General features: G+C 29.3%; 1 protein-coding gene across 1 annotated transcript; it reads right to left on the bottom strand.

The window, feature by feature from the left end:
• Nucleotides 1-1,646: 1,646 nt before the first annotated feature.
• LOC118055351 (probable cinnamyl alcohol dehydrogenase 9) lies at nt 1,647-5,650 on the bottom strand. Its single transcript, XM_035067230.2, has 5 exons — nt 5,467-5,650; nt 4,391-4,504; nt 3,020-3,533; nt 2,359-2,512; nt 1,647-2,088 (listed from the first exon to the last, which is right to left on the bottom strand). Exons 1-5 carry the CDS (start codon nt 5,646-5,648, stop codon nt 1,880-1,882), a joined length of 1,173 nt encoding a protein of 390 aa, XP_034923121.2. The 5' UTR covers nt 5,649-5,650; the 3' UTR covers nt 1,647-1,879.
• Between the last annotated feature and the right edge of the window lie 7,203 nt (nt 5,651-12,853).

The raw sequence follows: 12,853 nt of genomic DNA, 5'->3' as shown, positions 1-12,853 counted from the left end.
GACAATTAACCTCTAAAATAAAAATAAATGAAAACACATAAAATAAAAATAAAAGGACAATTAGTGTAAAACATATGCATTTACAACTATTTTATGTTTCTACTATGAAAATTAACTTTTTATTTTAATATTTAATTAGGTTTAACAACTCGTTTTGATTTATCAATCCATATATTTTTTAATTTATTCTATAAAGTATAAACAACATCTTTTTTTTTAATTAAAAAAAAAATATGAACACATCCATAACACAATTATTTTCTTTTCTTGTGTCTTAAAACTCCACCCATAGCTTGAGTATAAATCTAGCATTTGCTAAAACAAAATGTAATACGTTTTAGTTTTATTATTTATTTTTAGGAGTGTTTTTTCATGGAAAATGATAAGATAACAATAGCATTCAATTATTAAAGTTGTTCAATTGGATCTTTCCATGGCTCCTTATTGGCTGGACCAATGCCTCTTGCATGGGTGAAATTTTTATTCGGCTACTGCATTCGTTTTGCAATGTCAACATTGTTTTTTTTTTTTTCTAATTATAATAAAAAATCTAGGCTTGTTTGTTTACTGAAAAGTTGATTGTTTTAAAAAAAATATTGTTTTTGGAAATGAATTTCTGAAAAGTAAATTATTTTTTGATATTTGATAGTATCATGAAAAATAAGTTGGAAAACACTTTACAGTGTTTGGGTATGTTATGAAAAATGAGTTGAAAAATAAATTGTTAATATTTTTTTTCAAATTTATTAAAATAATAAAAAATAAATATTACAAATTAAAAAGTTGAATGAGAATAAAATTGAAAAAAAAAATAACAAGTTCATAAATTATTTCAAATAAAATAAATAACAATCAAAAGAATAAGGATTAAATTTGATAGAAAAAAATTCAATTAAGAAAATGATAAAACAAAAATTAATAAGAATCATAAAAATGAGGATCAAAGTTGATATAAAAATCGAATTAAATTAAATTCTAAGGGACAAAATTGAAAAAAAAAATTCAAAACAAAATATATAGCAATAAAAAATTTAAGGACTAAATTTGATATAATCAGCAAATTACATGATATTTCTAAATTTTTTATAATTTATAAAAAAGTATTTTCCACCCAAAATAAAAGGAAAACATTTTTCTAAAAACCAAGTCAATTTTTTTTTTACTGAAAAATATTTTCTGTTGATCAACTTTTCTAATAACAAACAAATACAATAAAATTTAAAAAATAATTTTTAAAAAAATCACTTTTATGTGAAACAAACAAGACATTAGCTTATGCAAAGTAAAAAACTAATCATTTTCATTACATAATAATAAAATAAAATTATTATATCTTGAATTTGTTTGCTTTAACTTAGTGGGTGGATTATATGTTAGGTTGAGACGACTTCAACAAATCATTTTCATTCGCACATGTTGTAACCCTTCAATTCCTATTGGATCCCGAGTCATCGGAACACTTGTTTCCGAAGGCAGAGCAAGCTGACAGCTGAAGGATCCCGAGTCATCGGAACAATGGATAGCAGAAGTAAAGCTAAGTGATGTTTCTTACTCATTTTCATCTTTCCTTTCCATCCATTACCATGAAGATAAAAAAAACCTGCATGGCCAATTGTATCTAAGAAAAAAAAAAAAACTTTTTGTGCTTGTAATCGAAACATTACTACCAGGCGATCAGATATTATTAAAACAAACAGAAACACAAGTCCAAGGCAACAAAACTTCAAATGTTCTATCACTCCAAGGAGCACAAAATGTAAAAAGATCTGTTGCTAAAAACCTTATTAAACCTTATTCCATCATCCATGCCTCGGAACAGAGAAGGGACGGTATATGAAGCTTGGTTTTCGCTGAAAGACCAAGAGGGGAATCGAGGGCTTCATAATTGAGATTGTGACAGGGAGTTGGCCACATCAATCACAAACCGGTACCTGACATCCGATTTGGCAAGCCTTTCCATGGCTGTGTTGATTTGATCCATTCGGATCACCTCAACATCTGAGGTAATATTGTGCTTCCCACAGAAGTCCAACATCTCCTGAGTCTCTTTCATCCCTCCAATATCACTTCCACCGACTAGCTTTCGCCCTGCAAGAAGAAGATGGTCAATAGGATAATACAGATTTTCAAGCCTATGTCTTGTTTGTAAGGCTGCGTTTTAGAGGTTATGGTGACTGAGAAATACAATGAGGTTTGCAGGTGGTTTGTTACAGCTTAAGTTCCATTTACTCAAAAGTACTTAATCTTAATTCAGAAAGCACAGACCAGGTTGATGAGTCAACATTTCTCTACACCCCTTCTCATGTGTCCCTTTTTGTTAGCTCCCTGAATTTGGGGATCAGGAATGGAGAAACTTACCCAAGACCAAAGGGAAGATAGGCAGCTCAAGGGGCTTCTCAGGCAAGCCCAAGGTAACAAGTTTTCCATTTGTCTTCAGCAGACTTAGAAGTGGAGCCAAGGCATGAACTGCTGACACAGTGTCAATGATGTAATCCATAGTGCCAAATGCTGCCTGCAAATAAAGCATCACAAATCATCAGGATCTCTCGTAAATGGTAATGCCATGCAGTAAACTTATCGGTCTAAACTTCGTGAAAGATTTGAGTTAGCAAATGGTATCTACTCTAAAATCTTAAGCTATTAGGGTACGCTGGAACAGTTCAATTTATAAATAACAAATACAAGTGTGCCTCTACACATGTTAACACGGACATGTTGAGGGTAATTTAAACAAAGTAATAAGCAAAATTCATATCCTCATACAAGTCTTCTTTCTTCAGTGAGTGAATGAATTTCAAAAGGTGGAACTAGACTTGCACTCAAATTGAATACAAGCCCCAATATGTTAATATATATCCACTGCATACCAAGCATCAATCAAATTCTATGACCTTTAACAACTGCAAATAAGAACTACAAGGACACAGGCCATATTAATTAGTCACCCAAAACCTTAACTTTTACTGTGTTATTATTTAGCGGTTCAATCTGTTATTAATTTGTGAGTGATATCGCATACCTTCATTTTCTCAGGGTCACTGCTCACAACGAATGAATCAGCACCAAGTCTATCAAGTGCTTCCCTCTCCTTTCTTGATGATGAACTGATGACTGTAACTTTCAAACCAAAGGCCTTACCAATCTTCACAGCAACATGACCAAGCCCCCCCAATCCTACGATTCCCAAATGCTTCCCTGGTTCTGTCATTCCATAATATTTCATTGGGCTGTACACTGTGATCCCAGCACATAATAGCGGTGCAGCCCCATCAGCAGGCATGCTATCAGGAATATGGAGTACAAAGTGCTGGTCAACCACAATTGTATCAGAATAACCACCATAAGTTTTTGTCCCATCATAGTTGTGGGCATTGTATGTAAATATCATTTTAGGGCAGTAATTCTCCGAGTCCTGGTCGCAATACTCGCATGACTTACAGGAGTTCACCATTACTCCAACACCAACCTGATTGTCCACTTTGAACTTCTTCACATTGCTTCCAATTTTTGTCACAATACCAACAATTTCATGCCTGCAGAAAAGCAATGGCATTTATTATCTTCCACATTACTTAACATGCAATAGCACAAGAAAAAATTCAAAATTTGTTACACCTCCATCATGTCCAACACAAAGTGCACCAGGCACCACATACATAAAAGGTCAGATTTTAATCTTCACTCCATTTGTGACACAAGGAAATTACTAAGTCCTAAGAGTATTTTGCAAATAAGTTAAACGTAAGTTTAGTATCTGCAATCATAAACCTAAGAATAAAATCCTTACAGTACACTACATCTTAGCCAATCATCCAACACTCAGCAGAACAGTTCTTTGTCTGTATGTATTCAATGGAAAGAACTAAAAATGAGGTAAACAATGAAATCAATTTCAGCAATTTCAGAACTAAAAATGTAGCATTCTTGGGGACAGCATGAAAGTAAAATCATCTAGCAGCTGGCAGAACAATGGCATTGCTAGTGTATAGATAAGCGTCCCCAGCAGTTAGCATTCGGTCAGGCTAAAAGTTGTTTAAGCACCTTCTCTGCAGCCAGGGTACAAACTCTCAAGTAACAAAATAGTTCAATATCATGTCTGATGTTCAGCATTTCTTAATGTAGAGATGCAGAAGACAGCCTCAAGGCAGTTTCAGATGGTAAGCAACATAAGTGTTATTTTCTTTGGAACTTCACAAAGATCATCCTTAATACGGTAGAACTTTGACAACAAAAAGGATCTGGCTTTGCATTAGTGGCTTATGTGCAAATAACAGTTATTATGGGCAGGCTTGATTCAGCAAATAACGATAAGAATAAAAATTTTGAAAAGGGAATGAATATTGCATCATACTCTCAATCCTATTTTGAGAATGTGATATGAAGATCATACCCAGGAACCAAAGGATATCTGGAAAACCCCCATTCATTCTTGGCAGCGTGCAAATCCGAATGGCAAACTCCACAGTACAGGATTTTTATGGTCACATCTTCAACTCCATTGTCCCTGCCAATAATACAAGCAAGAACTTGAAATAACAACAATAACAGGATTGCTCATGAAAAATTGTGCCCAAAATTTTTCATGAGCACTCCTGTTATTGTTCCAAAATTCATCTGGTACAAGTCTAGAAGCAGTACAAAACAAAGCTGGTAAAGAACCAAGTATCGATATAAGCTGGTTAGTTCAGCAATTTCAGTAAAATAATCTGTAGCACCAAATTCAGTGAATAATTAAAAAAGGTACCCTCTAGTTGGTACACCATAATACAATCTAACAAAAAGAAATTACCAATAGATTAGAATAAACACGACATTCAATATATATTATTATTATTTTTTTTACATTACATCACATCATATGTTTTCTCAGCATCTGCAACATCATTTGTTAGATTTTTCCACCAAAATCATGGAATCACCCCTTCGAAAGATGACATGGCACACCATGATTCGTCTTTTGCGATGAAAACAACAAGCTAAAATAAGCTTTCCCTCAAAGGGATCGCATCAAACTTAAAAATAGAAGAGTAAAATAAAGAAAACATACCACCTAGAATAGATGCATCATATACTATCACTCTTCACAGAAAGATATTCTTCAAACAATATTTATTTATATCTTCCAAAAAAGAAATATTTTTTAATTAACACCTCAACCGCTTAAATCTCTCTCTCTCTCTATGTACTTACTTATTTACTTATTTATTATTTTTACAATTTAAAATTCTTATTCGCCTAATGACTAACCAAAGTTACAAAATCTCAGTACCCTCTTTGTGCTAAATGCTAAAGATTCAATCCTTCTCATCTTGGCATTATCACAAAACGTTGAACATCCTCTATAACCCATCAAAGTTACCATCTTTTTCACTCACACATATGTACATACAATCAAGAAAACCAAGAGCCATGTACAAACAGAAAAAGAAAAGGAAAAAAGACAATAAACAGAGAGAAAGCAATAACCTTCTTGAGAAATGAAAGGGAGAAAGGACCCCAGAACTATCTTTGGCAGCCCAGCCAAAAGCCTTATGTGGATGTTCTTCTTCTGGTGATTTTGCCATTCTCTCTGCTTCTCTCTTCCTTGATGAGTTCAAACTCAGTGCAGAACAATAACCCAGTGATCGTGTGTATATATAACCATACATGAGGAAGAGGCCTCATTTTCGCTTTTTATGGTTCTTGTTACTTTTTCTTAAAGATGATTGAGACGTGTGTCTAGTTAGCAGTCCTTTTTTTTATTTTTAAGAATTAATTGATTATGTTATGTTTTGTTTTTAAATTTGAATTACTACTCCTTTTTTTTTATTCCAATTGATTTTCTTACGTTTTAAAACCGTATTTAACAACTCATTCAAAAACCTGATTGACCGGTTCATTACGAGCCTAATCCGGTTAAAATTAGATCATTTGACTTTTTTGTGAATTTCTTTTATTTAAAACAAATGTTGTTTTGATTTTAAAAAAATTAAAGTTTTTTAAATTCTTGTTACAAGTTTATCTAAATAAGGTTTGAAATCTATGGTTTAAAATAATTTCACCATATTTTTACATGTTCTTTTAAAAATATGATTGTTATATATATATATATATATATATATATATATATATATATTAAATTGAATAAATTATAAATTAATTTTTCTAGTTTTATAAAATGGACTGAATTTTTTTTTCTGGTTAGTTTATAATTAAATTTTATTAAATTTAAATAGAACGATAGTCTAGTTTAAAATATGATAAAAATGGAAACATTATTTTAATTAAATGATTTGCATTATTTGGAAACAGTTTCCAATCTCATCATTAATTTTTAATTTTTAATTTTTAATTTAATAATTTGAGTTTGATGAGAGAAATAAAATAATAAAAAATCTAGTTATTTTTTTTTTGTAATTTTGTATTATCAATACAACTATAGAGTGTTGGGTTGGACACTTATAAAAATTAAAGAAAAATAGTTTATGCTATGTGTTTTTCTCATGCTCATTGTTATGAGAGTTTGAGAAAAATAATTTAGGCTTGTTTGAAAATAGGATTGTAGTTAATTTTTAATTATTTTTTGTATTGAAATATATTTAAAAAATTTATATTTTTTAAAAATTATTTTTTAGATTAGCGCATCAAAACAATCTAAAAGACACACAAAAAATATTTTTTCACAAAAACAAAATTGAATTTTCGAAAAATGCGGTTTGCACGTTCCCAAACGGTGTTTATATATTTTTCTTAATATAATTTTTTTTTAATTTTATATTTTTTTAATTTTTTAATATGAGATTTTTTTTAATTTTATTTTTCAGTATTATATTGATAATAAATTAATTTATATATTTTTTATTACATAATAAAAGTTTTTTGGCTTATTTTTTATAGTTTTTTTTTTATCTGTCTAATAAATAAGATCATATCAAGATGATATCAAGACAATTATCATATAATTTAATTTAAAACTTAAACTTAGAAAATAATCAATTTTTAAACTGTTATATCAAGTTTCTTAACCATGCCGAAGGTTTCCAATAATCTATATATTTTTTTATATTAAGAAAAACAATTCAAGCTCTAAAGATAGCACAGTCAATAAACTAGTTATACTCTAAATAATGATATTTTTATGTACGAGTGCATCATTAAATGTTGATAGCAATTTTTTTAAAAAAAATTGATTATAATATTGAAGTGTGTTAAATCTGTCAATGCAAAATAATATCAACTTTGCGACGCTATAAAATGTTAATTTAAGTTGATAGTGATAGATTTATTTATGCAAATAATATGTTAATTTCTAAGATAAATTGATATGATAGCCAATATGTACATATTTCAGTTTTTTTATTATTATTATTATTAACATAGATGTTCGGAACAGCTTACACGTATCTTAATTAATCTCACTAACCCTAAAATTAATTATTATATAAGTATCTAATGATCTTAAGATTTATAGGACAATATTTTACATCATAATTATGTGATAATTAATTTATTATATCAATATATTTTATCATATTAATATACCTTATAGAGCAATACGACATCATCAACCCATTAAAATGTCACATAGTCCAATGAAATAGTTACATTTCATGTTTAATGATTATAAATAACTGTTTGTTTTATAGAAAATAGTTTTTTACAAATTATTTTTTAGTTTTTTTATGTTTATTTGCTATTAATAAATTTAATCGATAAAATCTCCACTATCCAGCATGAAGGAAACATCTAGGCGCCCCATATATCCAAGAATGAGCATGATTCAACGGTGAACAAGAGAGAAATTGGCCAGCGACCAAACTGCCATGCAAGTATATTTCCTTTTTGTTTTCCAGGAGCTTTCTAATGATGATTTCTGTCAAACAATTGTGTTCCTTCCAATCACCCCGATCAGTTGGGATAAGAGTGTGATAAGAACATATCCAAAACCAAGCATGATCCAACGGTCGATTCCAGAGATATAGCCACCGGAGTATTATTGGTTTTTATCCAAAATCTGCAGCTCTCTCTCTCTTTATTTGATTTTCTCTATTTTCTCTTTTTTTTTCTTTTTTTTTTTAACTAGTGGCATCTTAGCAGTTTTATAGGCACTTTTTTTCATAATTATAATTTTTTCCCTCATTCATTCCTTTATGTATTTTATTTTATTTTTCATATAAACTATTTGGGCTTATTTATGCTTAAATCGCTAGTCTTTACCAAACTCCGATTGGGATGAGATATTTAACCAAGGTAGAAAAACATATTAATAGACTTCATGCAAAATTTCATCCCGATCCGACGATTGGATTGAGAGCTCTGCTTCGTAATATAAAATTAGCTAGTTCATGACTTTTTCGTCAATGATCCAAATTTTCTTGTTCAATCTTCACATAAAATCTTATCAATTTTCCTTTAAACCTTTAAGGTCATTTTATTATTTTTCTCATTATTCTATCCATCAAAACACGTTACCAGTTTCTCGGTTCTTATGAATTCTAAACCAAAATTCATTTTATAGAGGTCATCCCTTTCATTTTAGATCATTATTTATCTATTATTTCTAATTTGGGTTTTCATCACTCATTAAAATCATACCACTTTCAGTTTTATGTTTACATGAGGGTTTACACATCTATATATTTAAATTATAAATTTTCAAGGTTACACAAATGATATAACCAAGAAACACAACACTTTTTTTACATAACATGACACTTTCTAGTTTCCCATATAATTTAACATCTTGTAAAGTTTTAAATACAAGCCTAAGATGCTCTACATGATCATCAAAAGTTATATACTATACACCAAAATATCATAAAAATACACAACAACAAACAATCTAATATGCTTCCTTAAAATATGATTCATGAGTTGCATAAATATACTAGGTGCGTTAGATAGCCAAAATGGCATTACCAACTATTCATACAACCCTTGTTTAGTTTTAAATGTTGTTTTCCACTTATCCTCCTCTTTCATCCTAATTTGATGATAACCACTCATCAAATCAATCTTAGAAAACAACGCAACATTCTATAACTCATCAAGCAAATCATCAAGTCTAGGTATAGGAAATTCATACTTAACTGTATCTTGTTGATTGCACGGTTGTCCACACACATTTGTATGGTTCATCCTTCTTCAACACACGCAAGGTAGGCATGGAACATGGACTAAGTGACTCTTACACATAACCCTTCTCAAAGAGCTCACCAACTTGCCTTTGAATCTCCTTTGCCTCCCCTGGATTACACCTATAGGCTAGTTAATTAAGAAGTTAAGCTCTCAACACCAAGTCAATTTGATGCTCAATCCCTTGAATAGGTGGTAAACTTTTAGGTAACTCTTCTAGAAACACATCTAAAAACTCCCCAAGCAACGTCATAATCTGTGTTGGCAATTCCACATTCTCTACTTGCAATAATGGTTTAGCCCATACCATGAAAACAATCCTAATTGAAGCTAATGTTTGCTTAATAACACGATTAAAAGATTCATGTCTTATCCTAAGTGCACAAGTGTCGAAGTAATAAATAACCTAGTAAGACTAGGGTCGAACCATATGAAAGTTAACTATAACAACAACAACAACAACAACAACAATAACAAGGATGGTGGTGATGATGAGTTAAAGAGGACTTTGAGATATAATATTAATGTGAGAAATAAACAATGATAAAACAAATGTCAAGGTTAGAGGATCCACTAATAGCATTAGAGATAAGTAAGTATAAACTCTTTATAAATTATCAACATGATCATATTAATCATCTTATTTACGTAATATCATACTTATAAATTTTATCAGGTATTCATGATGTTAATTTATGTTGACAACAAATCAAGTTCCTCTCATAACAATGATGTCGATCGAAGATTATAAAGGATCAAGTATTTGGTATACCAAGTGTTATACAACACAAATCTAGATTAACCATTTAATAAGCAAGGTATTAAGAATTAATAAGATAAAAATGATAAAACATGTTAATAGCAAGTTGTTTAGGATATAAGCATTGAAGTCCATATTAAGTTTATATTATACTTATTCTAACACCATTAGTAAAATCTTTTCACCATGACATGATAAACTTAGCTAAACATTATGAAGAAGAAAAACATAAATAAACAATATAAGAACATAAACATGATATAAGTTAACTAAGTATAGTAAAGGAAATGAAAAGCATAAATAAGAGATTAATGAAAGCAAAACTTAAGCATTACAAAAATATAAAAAAAGATAGCAAGAACATGATCTTGGTCTGAAAACCAATATGCCTAAATGAATGGAAAATGTCTCTTTTTATAAGCTAAAATTCAAAATTATTCATTTGGTAATTGATTATTGATGTAGTGGCCAACTATTGATTTAGTGGACTTGGTGGACAGTAGCACTCAAGCATTTTGGCTAGATGAAATGACATTGATACAATTAGAATTTAGCAAAGTGTTCTTCATGAAAGTTGTTGGAAATTATCTCCTCTTTCCACCCACAAAGTTTAGAGCGTTTGGATCACTACAACTCGAGCTATGTCTAAAATATTGAGTAGTGCTTTTGGTGGATATGATGGATAGCCCTCAAGCTCTTGTCTGAATGAAATGGCATTGCTAACATCAGAATTTGAGTAGATGGTCTTATGAAAGTTGTTGGAAATTTTCTTATCTTTCCACCCATCAAATTTGACGTCCTTTTGCCTTTTAGAACTCTAGCTATAGGTAAAATACTGAGCAGTGTTTGGGCTGGATTGTAGGATAGATTTTGACTTCTCTTTTGTGACCAAACTTTGAATTAAAAAATAACAGATTTAGGCCTTCCGTTCTTCATGAACGTTGTGGGCCTATTTCTTAGTTTTCTATCCAAACTAAAATCTAAGATCTATAGCTTCAGATATAACTCAATGACTTAACAATGTTCCAATTTGAATTGAATTAGCATCTCCTTTCTAAGCTTAACGTTTTCTTTGTCGTTTCACTTTCAATAGTTAATCACAACAATCAATCCTTTGAATTGTGAGATATGCCTGCATTTAAAATGAGCATTTACCATAAATTAAAGTCATTTTATATTATTAGACATGTTATTATAAAACATACTCTAGTTAATGAGTTATTGATACTTCAAATACAAAATAATAATATAAAACCTCGATAAAAATACACTTTTAAATATTAATCACTTAATATCTTCCTCCTTGGCTAACATAAGCTCTTTACCCAATTTCACCTCATTTTGTTGACTTTGCAGCTAATCCTCTTTAACTTGCCAAGAACTCAATGGCAACAAATTCACCTTCTTCCCATCCAGCATAAACAAGTAAGTATTCTTCTATCCATTGTAGGTCACATATTTATCAAATTGTCACGGACACCCCAATAAGACATACCTAGCTAACATCGGAGCCACGTCACACAAAACCTCATCATGATAAGTTTTGATGGAAAAAAGCTCTTTAAATTGCTTTGTCACCCAAATCTCTTCATTCTCATTAAGCCACCATAAACTTTTTAAACCAAGAAAAAATTGATTTGATTTTTAGAAAAGTGTTTGCCTTTTATTTTGAGCTAAAAATATTTTTTAGAAGTTATGAAAAAATTAGAAATATCATGTTATTTGCTGATTATATTAAATTTAGTATCAAACTTTTGATTGCTATATCTTTTGTTTTTAATCTTTTTTCATTCAATTTCACACCTTAAATTGTGATTTAATTTGATTTTTATATCAACTTTGGTCCTTATTTTTATGATTATTATTTGATTTTCTCTTGTTATTATTTTTAATTAAAATTTTTTATCAATCAGATTTGATTTTTATTCTTTGGATTGTTATTTATTTTATTTAAAATAATTTATGATATTATAATTATTATTTTTATTTCATCATCTTTTAATTTTTTTTTATCTGTTAGATATGATCTCTATTATTTTGATTGTTATTTATTTTATTTGAGATCATTTATGAAATTATTATTTTTTTTCAATTTCATTCTCATTCAACTTTTTTAATTTATAAGATTTGTTCCTTACTATTTTAATAAACTTGAAAAAAAATATATTAATAAGTTATTTTTTTAGCTTATTTTTCATGACATGACTAAACACTGGAAAATGTTTTTCCAACTTATTTTCCATGATAATACCAAGCATTGAAAATTAATTCACTTTTTAGGAATTTATTTTCCAAGAAAATCACCTTATAAAAGAAAATTACTTTCCAGCAAACAAATAAGGCCTAAATTCGCAAGAGCTATTGATTGAACTATTTTTTATTTAAATTTAAAATAAATATTAAGAGTGTGAGGATTTTTGTAACACTATCATTGAATCCAATTAAATAGTGCGATTTTGAAATTTGTCAACTTGGCTTTTTGTCCAACTTGGATTTCATATTAAATTGCATGGAAGCTAACCCAAAGTAAATCATTCAATTTAGTGAGTTCAAAGACAACATGGATGACCAATAAAAACACGGTATAGCTTATAAAAAAAATTAAGACGTCATTTTTTTTAATATTAAGACGATGCCAAATTAGATTGACCTTAGTCTTCTATAACCTGGGCCATGAACTTTAATGAGTTTAATAACTTTTTTTTTAGTAAAATATTTTTATTTCATTCTATGATAAAATTAGATGCTTGCAAAATTAAGCATCGACTCTAAAAAAAATATTTATTTGAGATCATAATAACTTTATAGAAAGTAAAAAATAAATAAATAAACCATGAATTTCATTTCTCAACCAATCCAATATTAAAGAAGAGTGAAATAAAAAAAAAACAATTCAAAAAATTAAACAATAAAAAACTAAAAAAAAACATATCATGTTTGATGAGTAAACCACTAAACTCGTGAATCGGGCAATTTATG

Source organism: Populus alba, chromosome 1, assembly GCF_005239225.2.
Source record: "Populus alba chromosome 1, ASM523922v2, whole genome shotgun sequence".
In the NCBI taxonomy this organism is placed as follows: Eukaryota; Viridiplantae; Streptophyta; class Magnoliopsida; order Malpighiales; family Salicaceae; genus Populus; species Populus alba.
The sequence above is the reverse complement of the archived record's forward strand: the minus strand, read 5'-3'. Positions and strand labels throughout refer to the sequence as shown.

Excerpts from the sequence above, each read along its gene's own strand:
- LOC118055351 (XM_035067230.2), bottom strand. The coding sequence starts at position 5,648 with ATGTATGGTTATATATACACACGATCACTGGGTTATTGTTCTGCACTG. Across the intron at positions 4,505-5,466 it reads CCCTTTCATTTCTCAAGAAG|GGACAATGGAGTTGAAGATG; the intron begins GTTATTGCTTTC and ends TATTATTGGCAG. Across the intron at positions 3,534-4,390 it reads AGATATCCTTTGGTTCCTGG|GCATGAAATTGTTGGTATTG; the intron begins GTATGATCTTCA and ends GCTTTTCTGCAG.